At 42.5% G+C, this 22,043-nt stretch overlaps 1 protein-coding gene across 1 annotated transcript in view; it reads right to left on the reverse strand.

The window, feature by feature from the left end:
* Positions 1 to 22,043, reverse strand: part of KIF13A (kinesin family member 13A) — a 172,533-nt gene that overhangs the window by 4,591 nt on the left and 145,899 nt on the right. The window contains 16 exon segments of the mRNA XM_032462545.1: positions 2,080 to 2,184; positions 2,703 to 2,854; positions 4,642 to 4,747; positions 5,768 to 5,815; positions 6,948 to 7,025; positions 8,003 to 8,155; positions 8,424 to 8,516; positions 9,169 to 9,345; positions 9,589 to 9,713; positions 11,003 to 11,058; positions 12,754 to 12,880; positions 14,132 to 14,231; positions 15,876 to 15,914; positions 18,842 to 18,988; positions 19,179 to 19,311; positions 20,330 to 20,481. Of these exon segments, the coding sequence (XP_032318436.1) occupies positions 2,080 to 2,184; positions 2,703 to 2,854; positions 4,642 to 4,747; positions 5,768 to 5,815; positions 6,948 to 7,025; positions 8,003 to 8,155; positions 8,424 to 8,516; positions 9,169 to 9,345; positions 9,589 to 9,713; positions 11,003 to 11,058; positions 12,754 to 12,880; positions 14,132 to 14,231; positions 15,876 to 15,914; positions 18,842 to 18,988; positions 19,179 to 19,311; positions 20,330 to 20,481 (1,791 nt within the window).

The following is a 22,043-nucleotide window of genomic DNA, read 5'->3' on the forward strand; positions in this document are numbered from 1 at the left end:
TACATGTTACTTTGGTAATAGATGGGCTGTAAAATAAAAGCAACAATGTCTCGATATTGCCTCTCAAAAATGACTGCCAACTTACTTGATCAGAGTGAACCACTGATTGACCCTCTAATTTTTTTCAAGAGTGGAAAAGGAAAAAGAGAGTAGGGAACACCAGAATAAAGCAGTTTATACCCACTTACAAGAGGAGAAATAAAATGAAAGCTTCTCCAAGAGAAACTAGAACGTCAGACCAAGCCAGTAATGTCCTTAAAATCTACCAAAACATCCTCGAAAAGCTGCTGTCTGAAATATATCAGACGGTCCAATGGTTTTGGAGGTGAAGAGCAGATGGAGGGCTAGACAGCTAAGGAGCATAGAGGCAGATCTCTCAGATAAGAGCCCAGCAAGAAAAATGGTACCATCAAACCCTGCTTAGTGGGTTTCATGGTGTGTTTGATCACATAGAGTCTGCTACTCAAAACTTCCTGCATCAAGAGAATCTGGTTCCGTCCTACTCTCTGCTAGCTCAAAGCCCTGAGACAGGTTTTGTTTTAAAATAATAAAAGGAAAGTAAAGAAAGTAACTATGAAGCAAACTGTGAACAGTGGAACGAACTATCTGCTGGGGCTGCCCCAGAAGGGCCGTCTAGCAGTCCCACGGTGGTGTGTTCTACCAAAATGTGTTGTTAAAACAGGTTTAAATTTAGTGCCCATGCACCATGGTGAGAGGTGCCACATCAAAGACAGATCTGAGCAGCCAGAGAACGAGCAGGAGTGACCACCCAGCCACCTGGCCTTGTTAGCCCTGTGCTGCAGCAATGATTAATTAAGCAGGGGGAGGGCAGATAAGTGACTGAGCAGCTCATTGAGATTCGGAGAGATGGAGAAGCAGCTGTTGATATGCACCCTTCTCCGGCAGGAATGAGGGTGGGGACTTTGGGACAGAAGGACAGGGAGAACACAGGGACAAAGAGGACAAGAGTGACAGAGAGGGGAGGGGAAAATGGTGCCTCTTCTTCCCTCCTCAGTGGACAGGAGGAACGAGGTCATTTGTGAAGCTCCCAGCGCCTGGAGCAGGCAGGTGAGGTTCCAGCCCACCTCATGCAGTGTGTGTGACCACATATTCTAGCACTGTTAAAGGGCCTCACGCCGACGACCCTTTGGAATGGGTCTGACGTGGAGCAGCCAGGAAAGGAAACGTCCCACGCTCTGCGCACAGAGCAGACCGTATGTGGACGGGAGCATCAAGCTCCGAGCTGCCTCACGTCCTCAGAGTCTAGGAAACCACAGGAGAGTGAAAGCTGAGACAAAATCAGGGAATTCTTTCCAGGCCTGAGAATACACAGTTTTGTTTTTACATTGAGGTATCGTTTCTAATCCAAAGTGCCTGGTACATAGCATCTTACAAACTATTTCTCGAATTTGAAATTTGAAAACCAAGTGCTAGGGAATGAGGCTTTACAGGTAGAGTTTCAACCTACCTGTGGGAAAATACAGATAAGCAATCCTGAAAGCAGGACTGATACCAAGGGAGTTGGGATCTATTTTGCCAGCAAATTAAAAGAGGCCACCTGAGCGGTACGGATGATGGGCGGTGACGGACTGCGGAGCAGCCACAGGCTACAGAATAATCTTGGCAATAGCATCAGGCAACATGAAAAAAGCTTTCAAACACACCCACAGCTGAATGCATGATTACTTACTCCAAGTGAGTGCAATTCCTCTAGGTAGATTAACTTCAGAATCTGGGCAGTGTGTATAGGCACATTAGAAAGATTCAGTGTTAGTTAAAGTGATCGCTGGGTTACACCTTTTAAAGACTAGAATCATTACAAGTGCCTTTTCCCCCTTTTTCGAAGCAAATTTATACTAAACAAATTAATTAATCAATCATTTAGAAAAATCACAGGTCACAACCATGTTCATGCAAAATTTCATTACCAATGATCATGTGTTTTTTTTTTTTTTTTCAAAAAAAGCCAAGACCTAATACATATCTTAATTTCTTCTAAAGTATGTGGATGATTCTCTGTGATGAAAGGGCCTTAAACCCACCACCAGGCAATATGACAGAAACGGTTCCAGCACTTACAATCTTCTTCTCACGTTTGCTATTGTGTTCTACTGGCATGCTGCTGCCATTGCTTCCTGGGGGTACAATGCAGCCAGGGTTATGTGCCTGAGATGGAGGCATGCTCTGCAAAGGTTAAGACACACAGATGCATCACACACAGGAGACGACGGCCCAAATACACATTAAGTCCATGCAAGTTAGAAAAGCAACACCAACACTTCTACCACACGTGAGTAGTGCAGCAAACAATTCTGCAGGCTTGAGTTACATTACTGATGAAATCGGACAAGACTACGCGGATTCTACAGCAAATAGCATCGCTGGATTTATCAAATTGGAAAAAAAAAAAGCCTTTAATACTTTCAAAACACCTAGGGAACATCTCTTTCTCACGTAAAGGTAATAAACACTTTGGGAAAAGGCATAATAAACACAAAGAAAACAAGGGCAGTAACAACAAGCAGAAACTTCTACTCTGACCCTGTGTGCCTGAGAATGAGGTATTCCAGGACAGGGTCCGTGGAGTGACAACCCACACACGTCAGCGTGCAGCTTCTGACTTGTTAATGCAAACCGTGACTTCTCGGCAGGCGTAACGAGTCCACTCTATGGTACACGGTGCGGACAAGTCAAGCATTTACCTCCTGGCTTAGAAGAGGCCTGGCTTCCAGAGCTATCCTCTTCTTATGCTCCTCTTTTACAGGCATTAGGGGCTTGAAAAACTTTGGCGGCTGAGGAGAGAATGCTTTAAAAGGGCTGACTGTTAAGGCATGAGGATTCTCTGACGTACAACCTGGGGAAAACAAAAGGCATGGGTTTACAGGCACAGAGCACTTTAACCAACACACGGGAAGCGTGGTACTGACCGAGCCACCAGGATACCCGGTATGACAAAGAAATCAATGTGCTAATACAGTTGACCCTTGAACAACATGGGGTTTGAATTGTGGTGGGTCCATTTACACGTGAATGTTTTTCAGTAAATACACAGTTTTTGCATCCGAAGATTAAGGAGGGCTGGCTATGGGACTTCAGTGTACGCAGGGGCTCCTAGAGCCAGTCCCCCGTGGATACTGAGGGGTGACTGTATCTGGCTAAGCATTAAAACCGAGGTAGGCAAAATGGAGATGTAGCTACAAAGTTACAGTCATCAAAGGGCAGGACAGTGGCAAAGAAATCAGAAACCAAATCTTCTACCTTCTTTCAAGATCCAGCTTAAGCACCACTTACCAGATCAATTTCAACTCGTGCTGATTTTCTACTTCTTTGACTTCTCAGAGCTTTTATTATCTACACGTACATTTTGGCACTTTGTCATTTACTAGCTTATTTTCTATATATCTCATTTCCACAGTTGGATTTTAAGATCGTAGCACCGTTTGGTATCTGTCACTATATATAGGAAGTAGAGGCTCAATATTCACTCAATGAGTATATACTGTGAATATACTAATATTCTCAATGAGCATATGCTGTGCACATACTAATACTGAATACTGTGTAAGTTTTTCTGCAAGCCACTTGTTCTCTCAAGCCACCCTGCTCCATATGCCTAAGGAAGGACAGCTCTTCTTCCTCACTTTTATTCATTTCTTACCCTTTGGGGGCCTCTATATCTCCTTCTGTATTTTCCCCTCAATTCACTGGTTCAATGGCACGTGGAAGGTAAAACACAAGGGCTCAGGTCACAGAGCTGATTTACATATCCAAAGAGCGCTGTTCCCTTCAGGGCACTGGGAGATTACATATTTAGGTAGTAATGCTGTCACTGATCAAATTCATTTCTGGTATCGTTTTTGGAATTCTTTCAGTAATCAGACATACGTTCTTCTAAAACATACCCTAATTAGAGTACAAATCCATGATGGAGGTAGACATTCTTTTGGTAAGGAATAAAATCTAACCAGAATGTAATGAGATTTGTGTGTGTCTCAAAACTGACCTCAAAATCAGGAGATAACATATGAAATGTGACTTGAAAATTCTAAAGTGTTACACAAAAAGCCTATTATAATTTGGATGCTATAATGGATACAAAGCAGAAAAAAAATCAAATATGTGGACAGGATAAGTTCTAATCAAGAAGACAGTTTTGTTCTGCTCCAGAGGCTTCATTGGTGCCTTCCAGGAAGCCCTCTCCTCACCTCTGACTGGAGCTTCATCCCTATGGCTGAGAAAATCCCCACCTCCTTGGGTTGTGAACTGAAACTCCTGAGGTTTCAAGTCTGGGACCAGGACTCACAGCTGAAAGTCAAAGACCTCAAAAAAATGTTGGCAGACAGATGTTTCTGCCCACTCTGTGAAAAATGAAGTGGTCCCCCTGAGCCCAACCGTACCCTGAATTGTATGATGTATAAAATTCTTTTGTTATTCTGAAATTCTTTTGAAATATGGAGAGAATAAATCAGCACTATACCAAAAAAAAAAAAAAAAAGAGACAGATTTGGATCACTTAGCATTTAGCAAACTAGAATTTTAGCCTCCCATCTTTTTATATATGTCATCTCTAAAAGAACATCCCCCCATGCTTTTCCTAAGAAATTATAAAGAAATAACACAGAAAGCCAATCTCACCACTACCTTCTTTACTTCTTCGAGGTGAATCCCTGGGTAAAGTTCCATAACATGATATGTCCTGGTAACTGGGGCTACAGTCAGACATGTCTAACTGGTTCTCTTGCCAACCCTACAAGGTAAAAACATGCGTTAACTGTAAGTAGTCCCTCTAAAATGAGAAATAGAGCCCAGATTTGAATTTTTCTACTTTTTAGTGGCAGTATGTGCTCTTCTTTATTTTTATTACACAATGTATCAAACATGTAGAAAAGTACGGGATAATATGACAAGTGCTGTCATAACCGAGGTAACCTGGAGTGAATAAATGTTGATAATTTATTATACTTGTTCAAGAGTTTTTAGAAATCATTACAAATAGAATGAAATTCTCTTTTCAACCCCTATAGGTCCCATTCATCCACTTTTATAAATTTGGTTATGTATCTAGGGAGACCAGATAATTTAAAGACCAAACCAAAACACTTTTGAGAGTAAACCTGTTCGATTAATAATTTCTCCTGGGTACTAGGCATAAACCGGGACTGCCTCAGGCAAACGACTTGAGATTTAAAAGGTTCAAGCCAGCATAAAATATTGCATAAGATAAAGGGAGAAAACTCCTCTTAAATATCGTATAAACTTATTTAATCTTAATTCAACTTCTCAGGAGATGGCTATCTCTAAGGACTAGATTTTCAACTTATTGAAGACATAATCTGTGTTTATACTTTTGAATCATCCACAGTCCCTAGTATAGTACATGTTCAAGAAATATTTGAATAAGATAATGCTGCAAAATGTCCTTAATTTCAAGTTCCTAATTTTCCCCATTTGAAATAATTTTGACCTTGCCATGGTAGACGTATACCTTCTTAAGTCATTTAGACTTAGACCCATAAACACACAAATATTTATTCAATCATGTGTGCTATCATCCTGATATGGAGAGTATCACACTAAGTAACAATGTAACACTCAAAGTTTTCACAGCAATTTCACATCAAGTATTTGAACCTGGAAATGGATGTGTGGAGACAATGATCTGCGTTAGATTAAGATGGAGTGTCCAGAGATTTTAAAAACACCAAGATACCCTAACTTCCCAGACTTAGATTCTGCTAATAACCTGGCCATGCCCACAGGTACACACCTTATCATCATCGTCAAATCCAGAAAGGTCTGGTCGACTAGAGGAGACCTATAAGAGATGAACGGTTTTATCAATGTGGCTTATATATTTAGCATAACTAACTAAATAAAGTATCACATATACAGTTGGAGGCTGATTTTCCTTCCCCTCTTTTTCCTTCTAACATTTATTATTTCCTTCTTTATTTGAACTTATTATAATTGTATTCTAACATTTGTTATTACCTTCTTTAAAAATATTCTGATTTTCTTTTTCTAACTTAAAAAATTGTATCCACAAATATTTCTCTTTAACTGGAACTGCTTCCCTCAAGTATTGGTATATGTATCTTTTTTTATTATCACCTAGTTCTAAGCACATCTTAATTTCCATTATGATCTCTTTGATGCCTAAATTAATTAGAAGACTTTTTTTTTCAATTTACAACTGTATGAGTTTCTTACTGTCAATTTCTAATAACTGAACTGTGGTCAGAAGAAGTAATCTGTACGAAAGTGATTATAGGGTTTGCTTTTCAGCTTACTGTAAGACCAGTTTCATAAATGTTCACCGTGTTTTTAATCCTTATCTGGCAATTCTTGAGAATGGGAGGGCAGATAACAGTTTTTCTTGAGAGAACCTGACTTTTACTCTGCTGCTTCTGGAAAAAGCCTACTCTAAAGTGGTCCATGGACTGCTCTGTCCTTTCTTCCCATGTTAGCATCTCCCTCATTTGGATTTCCCAGATGGAATGATTTAGGAAGGTAATAAAAAGAAAGAGACAAGGCTCTGCAGGAGGGTCTACGTGGAGGTGGCCAGCGCCCTCTTACACTGATGGGCAGCACAGTAAAATCCATCAGCAAAGCTGGAACTGGGCATCTAAACAGACTCAAGAGCGGCACCAGGACTGTTAGCTGATTCTTCCATCCTTAAACTGCATTCCATTTAGATCTCAAGAAACTTCTTTCAAGGATATAACTTTACAGAGAGAAATTTGCAAGATTGCCCTAAAAGCTTGGTCACAGCACCTGTAACGGCTCTCTGGCGTGCTTCCCTAGAACAGAAGAGTGGTGTGGGACGCCCACCCCAGTGCCGAATGTTCTGTTCCCACCTGTAAACCCCAACCTGAGGTCCCCTCACGTGCCACACCCCGAACCCTGAGATAGGTCACGTGGGCAGCAGGCCCTGGCGGGGTGCTCACGTTGTGAATGTTTGGCGTGCTGAGGCTCCTGCGCAGGTGCCGGGCCTTGGTGGAAAGGGCTTCCTTCACCGTGACGGCCTATAAGTTTGAAAATAACATTTACTGTTCTTCCTCTGCTGACAAAAGTAATATATGGTGGCAGTATACATTGTGGAAGATTTAGAAAACATTAAGATCATTTCAATCCTATACCCCTCCCCCCATATATTTAACAAAACTGGAATCTTACTGTATCTATTCTACTTTTTTTCTCTTTTTTTTGGCTTAATCTATCAAAAACATTTTTTATAAATAAAGCCAGGAAAACTGCTCAACTAAAAACATGTTGTGGATTTTTAGACAGATGGGCAGAGAAAAACGTGGAAGAAATATTGATAACTGTATGTCTCACATGCAAAAACTACAGTCAACTTTTATGTTATTTGTGCTTCACTCGTGCAGCAGTTTGGGGAGAATTTCTCCGAAAGGAAGACTTTTCGGACAGACGCCAGTCTTAGTCCGCTTGTCATTCAAAGCACACTTCACATGACTTCAACTAATGACACCTCCCAGGTAGTGCCACTACCTAACGGATTATTTTCACCTGAATATCCCACTTTTCCCACAGAAGTTAACCTGGGGCCAGAACTTAGGGAGACAGTACATGGTTAGGCATGTGGACTCTGGAGTCAAGCTTCTTGGGTTTGTATTTGACTTTTGCCACTTCTTAGCTGTGTCATCTTGGGCAGGTTGGCTAACTTCTGTCAGTCTCAATTTTCTTATTTATAAATGGGAATTATGATAGTATTTACCTTACAGGGTTATCTCAAAGATTAAATGAAATAATGTATCAAAATGACAGGCTCACGGCTTCAGCAGGAGGTATTCAATAAAATGTATTTAAATTTTTGTTACTATTTTGTCAAAGTAACTATCTTGTCTAATGAGATGGCTACTCAAGTTTTCCTTCTCTGATAGATTTAGAGAGAAGGTGTTTGATAAATAAATACATCCTTGTCTGTCTGGGGTGAAGGCTGGTCATTTCACCCTCCAGTCCAGATGCTGCAGGTACTCACCTGCCGGAGCCGCTCAAGGCTCAGAATGTTCTCCACCTGCAGCACGCCCCGGGTGTACTTCTCAATGTATGTCTCCCCGTCTGCCGTGCCTTCATTTTCACTTCTTGCTGCCATGAGGGCCAGTGTTTCCCGGTCCTCAATCTCCTCTGTTGCCTGGCATGACAAGAAGGCAATTAGAATACATTTATATGAACAATACTCTTCTCAAAACTGTGGTGAGAAGACGATTTAATAACCTTTAATGGGAAAAAAATACGAAAACGAATATATGCATGTATATGCATGACTGGGATACTGTGCTGTACACCAGAGATAGACACATTGTAACTGATTGTATTTCAATTAAAAAAAAAGTTTTGAGAATTAATGCATTCTCCATTACTTATATTTTGATAACTTTACAATATAATATACACTTTACCTTTGGTATGTTGGATACTATTTCATAGGTTACACCACAGGAATAAAATATGTTTTTCAATGATATTCGCCTCTTCAAACTCTGGGTGAAACTCTGGTAGAAAAGGAAAGCTGAATTAAGTGATGTGGAAAATATAAATTGTTTAGTATTTTACAAACAGTAAATGCATCTTCACTTACTATGTTTCTGATACACACACGATACTCAGCAAAACAAACAAAAAAAACTGAGCTAAAAAAATCCTTGTCTCCATCCTAAAGGACAATAATGTCCAGCTGTTATTTGGAGATTAGAATCCAGGTGTTTTTGTTTTTGTTTGTGGTTGCTCCTTCCTCCTACTTGCTGTCTCCTTGATCCTGTTGGGGTTTCATCAGTCTATCCTGGCAAAGCCAGAAGAAAACTCAGGAGCAGTGTTGCTGACAGCACCTCTGAGATGAGATCTAGGGAGGCATCAGGTTAGGAATTTTGCCCCGCATGGACCTTGCATTTAGCCTTTTTCAAACAGTGAAATGGCATAACTCCACTGCCTCGTAGGATTATGGGTCTCAAATCGGTCCAGGTGGAAAAGTCCTTTAGTGGATGACATTCACCTCTGCTATCCTCGTGCTCTGTTACCTTTGATAAATGAGGCCAGGATGGTAGCAGTTTGCACAGCCCCTGTATTAATGCCCCAGAACACTGCTTTGTGATAGAAGGAAACGGCTTTGAGTTCATACACGCAATGGCAGAATCAGGCCGTTACTACCTGTTTGTTGTAAATATTGGCCGCAATCCGTTTTCGTAAGACTAGCTCCATAGCAGCTGGGTGGCTGAGCTGGACTGTGGTCTTCACGATCAGGTAAATCCTTTCATTCTGTGGGGTGACCCTATTCAAGTGGATAGAATCATGCACCGAGGAGTCCCAAGAGGCGGTGGCTGAAACCTAAGGGGAGGGGAAGCACGGGGCCACGGAAACAAGACATCACACACTAGAGAAAGACAGTAAGGGCAGCTCTACTGAATCCCAGATGTTCTTCCTTGCCTTTTACAACAAGCCCATTCTATTCTTTTAAAGTTCCCAGTCCTCTCCCCCAATGCCCAGACCACAGCAGTTTAATGGGAATACAGGCCCACAGGCATGTGCACTAACCTGAAGCCCTCTGAGAGAATCTTAAGGGCCACTGACCTCCTCATCACTGTGCTTTATGATGGGCAGGTAGAAAAACTGGCTGCCATGCTCCTTGGGGAGGATGGAGTTCACGCCTGATGCATGGGGGCCCACGAGCTGCTCGTTGGCACTGAGGTCATCCGCTGGCCAAGTGCAGGGCACAGAGACAAAAGTGGGGGGAGGGTCAGATTTTAAGCAAGCACCCGAAATTTTTAAACATGCTTTTTACAGATGAAGTTAACATGCAACGTATTTTTATTTATTCATTCATTTCTCATTCTGCAGTTGAAACTGAGATTCCTATGCTCACAGCAGCTTTTATCTTTTACAGAAACAACCCCAGGAGCCAGAAAGGTGCCTCTGTGACTCTCCCATAAAATGGACTGAATATATTCTGTATGCAGTACTAGAAGCAAATATTTTCACTACATAAACACACCTTAGAATTTTGATGCTTTCAGATGTCAATTGCTCCTACAACCTAGTGTTAGGTTTGTTGTCTACTTACATAACTTACACTAAAGTAGAGATCTGAGTGATTAAATGATCAATTTAGAATCAAAGTTCTGAGCACTTACGAGAAATCTGAAGACTATCTTCTTCCAGTGCCCTACCCACTGTAGGAGTCACCCTTCACAAGTCTCTATATATAATCATCCAGCCTTTGCTTGTATACCTCCAACCACAGGGAACTCACCACTTGACAAGGCAAGCAGTTTTTTAAAATGCTCACAGGAAGAGCCAAAGCCAACCTCCCTATGTCTTCCATTCATCCATTACTGGTCTTCCTTCCAGAAGAGAGGTTTTCACCATGCTTTGAGGATCCCAGGGGCCCAGCAGGAGGGCCTGCCAGAGCCCGCCTGTCCCCAAACTCAGCAACTCTGCTGCCCTACTCCACACATGTGGTTCTGTTCACAATTTCACTTTGAAAATGGATTTCACTGCTAAAACACATTGAAAACCCTTGTACTAGGTATGACCAAGTTCAATTTAACTGCTATAGTAAAGTACAACCCTTCATATAGGGTTGCAGGTGATCATGTTCTGGAACCAGCACTGTTGGGGGTGGGGAGCCAAGGGCACCAGTCAGAAACGCAGACTCCTAGGCACTCGCAACGTGTTAAGATTCAGAATCTCTGAGGGTGATGACTTTCTTGGGTAATTTCCACGCCTGTTAACTTTCAGAGCAGTAGCTGCTCTCATGTTTTTGTATGCAGTTTTCAATCTCTAAAGTGCTCTCTTTTTAAGAATAAATTTCCACTATGTCTTCTAGTGTCATAGTTTTATATATTTGGTTGAACTAAAAATGTCACCTAGTTAAGGCATGTGCGTGATCAGAGAAGAGATTTAAGGATCAAAATATGGTGGGTTTGAATAGATCACAAGCCGGGATTCACTGTGATAAGCCCTGCAACACCAGGTGTCACCTTACCGTTCAGATCTAGGAAGAGAACCGGGATGTGGGTTTCCATTCCAGGTGGCGGGATCCTAAATGTAACAACAATATTTAATCACAATGAAATATGTGTTTTATATCTTGTAAGGTAATCAAACACCACAGAGGCATGGAAGCAGGAGAGAAACATCGTGGAGACACAGGTTCTATAAATGAAGTACTTTCACATTTCTTGACGTCCTTGTTAACAGAAATCATGGGAACCACATGACTTACCCAGAGAACTACCACTTAAGTGAATTATACGAGGTTAATTGAAATAGATTATTCGAAGCCTTTCTGAGAATAATTCTAGTGATGGGAAGAAGGGAAGGGACTGTAGTTACTGGGGGCACAGGGGACAGGATCAGAACCCAGGGGAAGTAAGCAAAAGGGACAATATTTAAAAAGCTCAAAGGAAGAGAGAATGAAAGATGTGTGGAAGGAGGCAGGTTGTGTGCAGAAAAAAACAAACTGTATTGTATCAAAAACGGACCCCTCGGCATCAGAATCACCTCAGGGGCCTCTTACAATGAAAAGTCCTAAGACTTTCTCTTCCACATCAGGACAACGAGGGATGGGATTCCGGCCTCGACATTTTACAAACACTCAAGATGCTCTGAAATTGGAAGAAGAAGAACTGTCTGGAGAGGGACTCAAAGAACAGGGCAAGCCTGGGAACGAGCTGGCTGTTTATAATAAGTGGCTGGCAGGCACACTGCATGTGACCTACAGGATTCCAGCACACAGGGGACTCTGCAGGGAGAAACACCAGGTTACAAGTTACAGTCCCAGGAACTTGGATTTTCTAGTTTCATAATACCATGACATCAATTACACGCCCATTTGTCATAACGGACACAACTAACATCATTGATGTCTCTACGCATATCCAAGAGAGACTGTCTGGGCAAGTATACCCTGTGTTCAAAAGGAACCTGATTTCTCTTTAATGTCGAGAACACATTCTTGTAAAACGAATGAGAATGAGAATAAGAAGCAGCAGAAGCAGTTACATTTAATGAATGAGCACTGTGGACAAGGTGTTTTATATATATATAATATATACATACATATAAATATATGTATTTATAATTATATATATAAATGTATATTAGAGATATATATCTAATCCTTACATCAAGTACCAAAAAGGTTGCTCCATTAATAGATTAAGAATAAAGCCTCTGAGAAGATAAGGAAACTTAAGATGTTAAGTGCTGCAGCTGGAAGCTAAGTCCAGATCCATCTGGCTCCAGAGCCTAAGAGAACCTGCTGTTTCTTCTGAGTATCAGGACTGACTGACTAATCGACTGACTGACCAACCAGTGTGTGTGCAGTGCTGAAGTGCTGACTCTACGTTGGTGACCAAACTGAAGAGGCACGAGGGCAAGTAGGAACATATCTTCCGCCCCTTTCAAGTATCCTTTGGAAACACCCTTCTTTCAAGCCAAGATAGGAGAATTTCTGGAGATCAGGAAACCATGTCCAAACTGCTCTCGCCAAGGAACTGAGGAGTGTGGTATCTGATTCCTGGCCAGTGACACATGCTCTCTGGCTTCCTGTGAGAGGAAGGAGGCTTGCAGGGGGCGGAAGAAGGGGGAAGGGAGCACTGGAGCCGGGCAGCCCTTCTCCGGCAGCCCATGGTACTTAACACTTCCTGTGGCCATCCTGGAAGGTCACTGATACGACTCGCCGCAGGCCACGGCACCGGCCGTCAGGCTTGCGCAGAGGGAAGGGGGACTCACCAGTCGGCAGGCGCCCCGGGGATCCCGCTGCCCGGCGCGGGCACCAGCACAGCATTCCTCTCCTCCGTCAGCCCCACCCACTGCTCCACAAGCCGGGCTTCCCGCTCCACATCGTCCTCCGTCTTCTCTGAAGGACAAAAGGAAGGGATGAGTGCCAAGAGGGAGAAAGTACTACTTCTAAGTTTAAAATAAATCCACTTTCACTCGGTGATGCCCACAAGTGGCTTAAACACCCATGATGTCCCAGAAAAGGATGGGAGGCTTTGAAGTTTAAGCTCAGAGAGGCTAGGACACATGCCTAATGGACCATATGCCAGGAGGAGTAGACAGAGCGCTGGAACAGAGGTTAGAAGACTTGGGTTATTTTACAGGTTCTGCGATTTGGGAAAGTTATTCAACAGATGAGTCTTGGCTTCCTAATTTGTCAAACAGGGATAATACAAGTCAGGTCTACTACTGTCAGACGGATCAAGTGAAATCATGGATGTGACCTTGCTTTATAAAACTACACATCACTTGATAAGGACAGACGATTAAAAAAACACCATGTACCGTACTCTGCAAAACAAACTTATTTTTCTTCATGCCTGTTATAAAAGGGATATTTTATATGATCTATTTTGAAAGTTCTCTTACCCTAATTCAACTCTGGAGCCACCTGGGCATAGGCAGAGTGAGTTTTCATTAGCAGGCTGAGCACACACGCAAATGGAGACCACACGCGGACCGGGGGGGCTGAGATGTTTTACGGAGGGAGAATGTCTGCTAACTTCTGAGTGAGGGGGATTAACATTCATAATGTGTCCTTTGGTGTAGAAACAAACATGCTGAATGAATCATAAAGCCAGGATGAGAAACCAAGGTGTAAAAGCCTACTTCTACTCTAGAATCCAAGTGGCCGTGGCCAGCACACGCAATCCGAACCCTGGCACTGGGGGGCGGGGAGTGGAGCTGCAGGCCGGCTTCAGGCTGCCCTGGACGAGCCGAGTGCACGGCCGCCGCCCAGCAGTAGTCGGGGCCGACCTGCCAAGGGCTGTGGTTTCAGCAGTGACCCTTTATCTGCTGTCAGTCCCAGGTTCTGAGCCCGGAATACCCCATCTGGAGATGTCGGCATACTGATGGCTTTTGCACTCATCAAAACAAAATTTGAGTTTAACTTTTAGTGTCACAGTTAACTCCAGAATTTTATGAAAACTTACTATTTTCAAATTCAGAGCCTCCATACACTAACCCTGTCCAGTAGGATTCGCTAATAGCTGTAACTGTTACAAGGTCAAAACACAAAGATGCTGCTGTCCAGCTAAGGGAGGAAACCAGCCTGCCACCATTGTCTAGAAGTGAAAAAGCTGCTCCCAGCAAAGAGTTTAATCTCACATACCTTTTTTATTGCTGACTTTTTTAATCTGTTCATCTAAGTATTCTCGCCGTTTAATGAGGGCATCAGACCACCTCTCTCTCACACAGTTTAAGTCTTCTTCCTGACATCAGGGAGGGAAAACATTTTCCTGTAGAGTGCATAGATAACTATTTCTTTTTCTTTAAAAAGATGTTTAAATTGATTAGGGAACTTTTCATTGGGAAAGGCCATTGAACGTTGCCGTGGGATTAATACACCAGAAAGCAGAGAGGCCTCAGGAACACCGCATGCTGACTGAGGATCCCATTACTCAGAAATTGGAGCCCGTGGATTTCCAGAAGGATAATTAAACTTAAAAGCAAGAGAAGCTCAAACTACACCAGCTGTCTGATGAGTCTTAACGTGGTACGTGCACGTACGTATTTAAGTTGTAGCTATGCCTTTGAAGCGTTAGCGATTCTAAGCAGAAGGACACCATCAACAGAGCCCAAATCACAGAACAGCAAACGGAATGGAAAACGACAGGCATTTTCACCATTCATAGCTCAATGGCCTGACAGCAGGCATTTTCTGAAATGCAAAGGACAGATCAGCGGGGAATCTTTTGAACTTGCTGCAAAGATTTTACCTCCAACCACTACCATGAGGCTAACCGAAAATTTCCCATGCAAAAAAGCCAACATGCAGCCAGCCATGCTAAGAACCCCCAGAAGCAGCCGCCCGACTTCACTGTGAACCACGTGGCAGGAGGCGCACAGGCAGCCACAGGACGTTAGTAAATGGCGATGCTGAGATCCAAGGGGACACTGGTATTTCCCTCAACATTTGTTTTACTTGCTTGTTTTCTTTCTTAGTAAAATTATGAGGAGGGAAAGAAACCTACCAATTCTACTCAGGTTGCTCTTTGACTTGCCTAATTCCAGTCTAACCCTTCAGACGTTACATTAAGAGCCAGACACCTGAGGACTCCTGAGGCTTTACCTACATGGACCCACTTTCTACTTATAGGAAGGCACACTGGGGGAACATGCTTCTAAAATTTATATAGCGAATCAGTACAAAGACTGGGACCCAAACCCAGGAAACGTCATCTTGGTCTGCCACCCTGACCATGACTCTTATCCCACATCCCCCTGACAGTGGGCCAGTCAGTGCTGACTAGGTAAAATTTCACATTTGCACACATATATATATTTTTTTCCCCCTAGACTTCCAAAAACAAAAAGCTGAGATGTAAATTCTTCAGGTTAGGAATAACTAAGGTTGGCCTGAAAGAAAGGAGAAAACTGACTAAACAAAACTGTGTGCTTAAAGTGCCTTCAGTTTTGCTATCCAGCAAAAGTCTTCAAAAATAAAATGGCAGATTAGAATGATGCCACTTTCTTGGGTGTAAGGCACTAAGCGCAGGTTTTTATGTAGAAGAGACAAGTCTACTTAAAGATGACGGATGAATAAGGACAATTCTTAAGACCACCAATTTAATACAGCGATGGTGGTCCTGTCTAGAAAAGGCTTTACAAGCTAGCAGTTTGCGACGGCATAGCAAAAATGCAGTATCTGCTTATACACTGTGAACTGACAGGGAAGCCTACAGAAATCGTACTGTACCCTTGATTACGTTTAAAGCCAATCAAAAGCGAGTGAAAACTGCGTATTTCCTGCACTAGGGTCCTCCTCCTCCTCCCTGCCCTCTGCTTGGCGGATACTGGCAATTAGCGGCAGCTGTGCCCCATGCTACAGGATTGACAGCAGCAGTAATTAATACCTGGTAACTATCCATATCATCACCATCCTCATCATCTCTCTGGTAGGAAAAAAATAAACACAGAGGACATGCATTTTGTTTCTCAAACAGCACACAAGGAAAATACTTCTACAAGCTTAACACACACATTACAGTGGATAGCACACACAGTATCAGCATAATAAAACATTTAACGGACTCTCAAACAGTGGGTTTAATTCACTTGTCTACAATGACTTAAAGAATTTAAGATTTTTTTTTTTTAATATACAGAAAGGCAGTTATTTAAAAATAGGAACTCTCAGGACCTCTTGGCTGGAGACAGGAACCAACACCACTGGGTCAGGCCTCATTCCACTATTATGCAAACAGCTGTTACTTGTTTCTGGGTGAGCTATTTGAGATTCTGAATGGGCTGAGAAGGACAGATGGCAAAACTAGAAAGGACTTCAGGGAGTCTCTTGCTCAACCTCTTAGTTTTAGCCATGAGGCAGCGAAGGCCTGAAGGATGAAACGATTTAACTCAAGGCTCAGGACGTGGCAGGGTCAGGATGGGAAGCCAGGCCTCTAAGTCTCCCACCTCCACACCCCCTTCTCTGCACCACCCCGTTCACTGCGAAGTCAGCACAGGGGAAAACCCACTGGGAACCTAAGGCAGTGTACAAACTGTCAGCCCTCTGCACCCGCCAGTTCCACCGTCCGCAGAACCTTCCTGACCCGGAGGGCTGAGTGTACTCAGTCACGTTATAGAAGGGATTTGAGCGTTCTCAGATTTTAGCATCCAAGAAGGGGTTGCAGAACCAATCCCCCCGGGTCCCGAGGGAAGACCGGTTCTGTGGACGACACCACTACAGTAAAAGCACAGCTCACTATCTTAGGTACACGGCTGTATCATTGTCCACTATCTACCCTATCAGTAGCCACACCAGTTAGGTGAGAAGAATCAAAACTGTCCTAAACCCATGGCAATATTTTACAATAATTACATAAAATAAGACTGCTGGCAAAAACACCTGCAAAACAAAACCATCATGTTGAAAACAAAAGGGTTTTAGTTGAGGTGATTTTCCTTGGAAACAAGAATAAAGAAATCCCCATTTGCAGAGGGTAGCCACCCCTACTGGCTCTACTCAAAACGAACACTGGGCCATGTCACAACCTTCTTTCATTCCTCTACTGTTATTGGTGGGTTAACATTCAAACAGGAAGCAAAGTGGCCTAGTCATAAAAATGACAAATTTTTCTCAAGTGCTTACAAAATATAATTACATTATTTTCACGTCTACGTAAACTTCAAAGTATACTGCTTTTAAAAAAATGCTTTAAAAATGCTGTTACAGGTATTCTCTGCGTAGACTTTATAAAATACACTTTAGTTTTAGTTTGGTAACCATCATGTTCATTTGGATAACTCTAACTTATTAAACACAAGCTTAACATTGCAGTAATTTTTCTTGAATTAATTCCCCATGTTAATGAATAAAGCACAAATAGCTCTAATTTATCATTATTTTTTAGACTAAGGAGGAATTTCTATTAACCGAAAACCAGCCTGAGCTCCCGTGATATATCACTGTTGTGAAATCAGCATATTCTGGGTTGCCTCGAGCTATTGCATCAAAATAATTCTACAACACTATGTCAACAACCAAAATGGTCCTGGACAGGACTGTGAGCACGGCAGCAAACAAAAATAAAAGGTTTAAAACAGTCACAGTTTAATTTTGTATGACTGGTACTATGCTCATTAAAGAGCATTTAGCACCGGGGGAAGGCGGATATTGGAGAGCTAGATTTTTGACAAAAACCTATTTTAACTCAAGAGGCATAGCTGTTTTAAAAAGTGCACACAATCTTTCTGATGTCCCTAAAAGGGGAACAGTCAGTTGGTGACCCATGTTCGTAGGTCATGGTTTAGGACACACAGACTCAAAAGTTTTACCTAAGATCAGAGATTTCTTAAGCCACAAAATTTTATGGCAGAAAGAGACCTCAGAGAGTTATTAAGTCTACCTCATCAGTTTGGAGAGGAGAAAAAGGGAACTTGAAGTTTAAATTACTCAGTTAATTCAAACGAGACTTAAGAACTCAGGTCTCCCCACGCCAAGTCTGTGCTCTGTCTACTGGGCCCCGCAGTGGCTCCCAGAGTTGACAGCCAAGTGAGGGGCTGGACTAGGTTAAGAATACATACAACCCAATTTTTACTCCACACACAAGGAAAAGCCTGGTGGAGGAGCCTCCCCTAAAACAGCAGACTCCAGCCTTGCGCCTTCATTTAGACTCTCCCAGGTTTTGAGTCGGACGCAATTTTGGCCTGGGATGGGAACGGCAGTGTCTGACAAAGCTGTGCCTTCTTCAGGCCCAACAGTCCAAGCCAATGCTCTTTTTAGCTTTCAGGAAAGTCTGAATTTCAGGCCACTGGGGACATGTTTATTCTCACAGAGTCCTAAACAGTTGTGACTGGTAATCAGATGAATTCTTAAAGGTTGCCATCTTTCAGTTTTTTGAAGATGATAACAGAAGATTTAGTAAAAGGAGATGTAATGAACAAAAATGATCATGAGGACAAGTTTTAATTAAAAAAAGAAAAAAAGTAAAGCTTTGAGAGAGTTGGTTAATGATGCCAGTGTATGGGGGCAATTTTATATTAAGAAAAGTGGATCAGGCCAGGCAGTAATGCCAAATATCCAATTTAATTTGGGCAATAAAACCTGTCTAAAGTAAATGAGCACTATAGCATTAATATGTGCTTATAAATAAAATTATTATTAATGAACACCAAGCCAATAGAGTATTTTAAACCTAATAAAAAGGCAATGGATGGAAATAACAAACTGGGGGCTCGGGGAGGAGGGTGCCGCAGATACAGGGTTTAGGCAAAGAGTTCAGTTCTATTCCCAAACAGGTCTCCATCAAAGGTCACTGACTGCCTTCATTCTGCATTAACCAGTCTTTGTTAGGTACTATTTCAAATCTGTTGGTCTTACCTGGTAACTGTCCAGCCCCCTCTGGAGCTTGGTGGACCGGGCAGTCACGCAGCCAATGCATACAGACAAGATGGCTTCGACCATGAGTGGCAGAGTCCCGGAATGCTGTACCGGCTTCACCGTGACCTGTACTCTCCGGGAATGGCCCTGCAGAGGTGGGGGTGTGATGGGGACAGGGGTGCCAGGGATGGGAATGGCGAGGGATGGGGCAAGAGGATGAAGGAAGGGAAAAGAATTAGGGAACAAAGAAACAAATCACTAGAAAATTCCCAGAAACTGTGTGTAAGGTGAGGGGGACAGGGAGAAAACATGAAACGAGGAAAGACAAAGCTGGTACCTGTCTGAGTTGAAAGACACCTCCCGTGTTGACGTCCCTCGCCTGATGGAGTTCCACCGCCGCGTACTCCCCCAGCTCGTTCAGCTCCAGGATGGAGACCCACATCTCTATCCTGCGCGTGACCTCGCTCCACCTGCAGAACACGTCCCACCAGTGCCGCTGCCCGCGGACATCGTGGCAGGACTGAGCCCCCTTCTCTGAGCACTACGCGCACCGCACTGTGCTCTCTGAATGTCACACGGACTGTTTTCTTACTGGCCTCCCCAAACAACCCTGTGGTACGGGTTCTGTTTACTTCACTGAGGTATAACTTACACTCAGTGAGCTGTCCAGCTCTCAAGAGTACAGCTGACGCGTTGTGACAGACACACACACCTGGGTACCTTGCCCACCGTCACCGTGGGAGGTGGTGTCAGGCCCTTCCCGCTCGGTCCCTACACCGCCCGCAGCAGCTGTGCAACCTTGAAGATTAGCTTTCCCTGTCTTACAGTGTCATTCGGATGGAATCACACAGCACTGTCCTCTTCGAGGTCTGGCCTCTTTGATTCAGATCAGTTTTTGTGATTCATCCAAAGGGGTGTCCACAGGACTTTTTTATACATTGCTGAACAATATTCTATCATGTGACTAATACTACAATTTGTTTATCAGACATTCTCACATTGAAGGACATTTGCACTGTTTGCGGTTTTAGGATATTATGAATAGAACTGCTGGGAACATCCGTGTATACGTCTGCTTATGGACTTAAGTTTTCATTTTCTGGGGTCAATATCTAGTAGTGAGATTCCTGGGTCACAGAAGAGGCAAACGGTCAGCTTTACAAGAAGAGATCCTCCTTTTTTCTCCTATAAGCTTTACAGTTTTATCTTTTACATTTAAAGTCATGCTCCATCTCAAATTAAGTTTTATGTATCATGTGAAGTAAACATCAAGATTGGTTTTTTTCCCTCCACATAGATACGCAGTTGATTCAGTCTCATTTGCTGAAAAGACTGTCCTTTCCCCATGGAATTTTTCCAATACCTGGAAGTTCCTTTTATAACTCCCATTTCACAAAGGAGGAAACAGGCTCAGAGAGTCCTTACTCTCAACTGCTGTCCAAGAGTTAGCCTAGACCCTGAGTCTAAAGCTCACGGCCAAGTACAAACCTGTCATGCAGCGTTCTTGTCTTTGCATGAAGGGAATCGACTTCCCAGACGGAGCTGCCGTTCCCAGCACACCGGTGGCCCCACACTTCGATCGCCAGCGCGCCATCTGAAATGAACTCCAGGAATTCTTCGGTTACGTTCACCACATAGTCCTGGGAGAAGTGGGGGAAGGAAAGAGCGACAAGAATTATGCATCTGTGAAATTTTCTTGTTACCTTTCAATTGTATACAGATTCAGTTCGAAGTATGTTGGCCTGATCCCAACCTTAAAACTATTGCTGCTGCTTTATAGAAAAAAGCAAAGAATATTACATTGGAAGGGATATTCCGAGGTAATTTAATTCAACTCCTTTCTTTAAGAAATGAGGATCCTAAAGAAAGCAACTTGCCCCCTATCATACTGCTTGTACCCACAGAGCTGAATCTACCTTCCCATCCTCCTGGTCCATTCTCAGTTCACAGGACCTCTCTGACTTTCAGCTGGAATGGACTAGTCAGCACATCAAAAAAAAAAAAAAAAGAAAGAAAGAAAGAAAGAAGGAACTTCTGACTGTTCCTTGCCATGGTTTAGGAGACTAAACACAGAATTAAGTTGTATACAATTAGCTCCACGATTCTGTGCTCTTGCTCTTAAACTCTCCCGTTTCAGTTCTGCATTGTGAAATGCCAACAGGTGAGAGTGAGGAAACGGATACTGAACCGATTGAGATGTCTGGCAAATCACCCAGAACAAAGCAGCAGGCAAGGAACCACATCGATTTTCTTTCCAGTAGCATCTCAGTGGAATCTCAGGTGAGGACAACTCTGTGACTCTAATTTCTGGGAAGGACTGTGCTATATTGATTTAACCTTATACTATCTACCTTTTTACTTATTTTATATGGCTTTATTTGAGACAGTCAGAATTCTAGAAGGAAAATAAACTTAATAACCAGTTGGCACAATCTACGCATTTCAGAGATGGAAAAAGTCTCAAGGTCACAAAGTGAGTCCAAGGTCTCTGAGACCAACATCTGTTATACCAGCGTTAAGTAGGATGCACTTAAAATTCAGGTTTGACCCTTCTAAATGAGCAGCTTTTTAGAGCCAAAGAAAGATGGGGATACTTAAAGCAGTATTTAGAGAATAACAACAAAACAAAAATTAATAAAGAATTGAGAAACAGATTTGGTGAACTTGGGCTAAAAAAATGTGGGCCGTTTGTTTTCAGAAAAAGAACGACTTGACAGACTTTACATATGTGAAATTTTACAGGTGGTGATATGGATTTGTTTTCTATGTATAGAACCAGAAAGAATTTCCAAAAGAAAGGGTCTTGAGTATCTATGAAGAATTGTCCAAGGCAAAACAACGTGACACAGAAGATAGAGTCTGGCTGTCAGAAATGACTTGCTGGCAGTCTAATATGAGTCAGGAAGGGTAGCTGATGTCACAAAAATAGGTCCAAACAATATTCACCCAAAATTCACCTTTCTCACTTTATATTTTCTTTAAAAAACTCATATGGGACGTTAGAATACCATGCTTAGAATTTCAAAAGAATGAAAAATATCTACAGCAACTCACATGGTTAGATGTTCACATATATTAAAGTAACAAAAGGCAATTCTGCAATCTGTATGCGATCATATTTTTGCATAAAAATATTTTCTAAAGAAGTTATGCATGCGTGAAGGTAAGAGTGTTGTATCTATGCCCATTTACGTGTATGAAC

This window comes from Camelus ferus, chromosome 20, assembly GCF_009834535.1.
Source record: "Camelus ferus isolate YT-003-E chromosome 20, BCGSAC_Cfer_1.0, whole genome shotgun sequence".
Classification (NCBI taxonomy): domain Eukaryota; kingdom Metazoa; phylum Chordata; class Mammalia; order Artiodactyla; family Camelidae; genus Camelus; species Camelus ferus.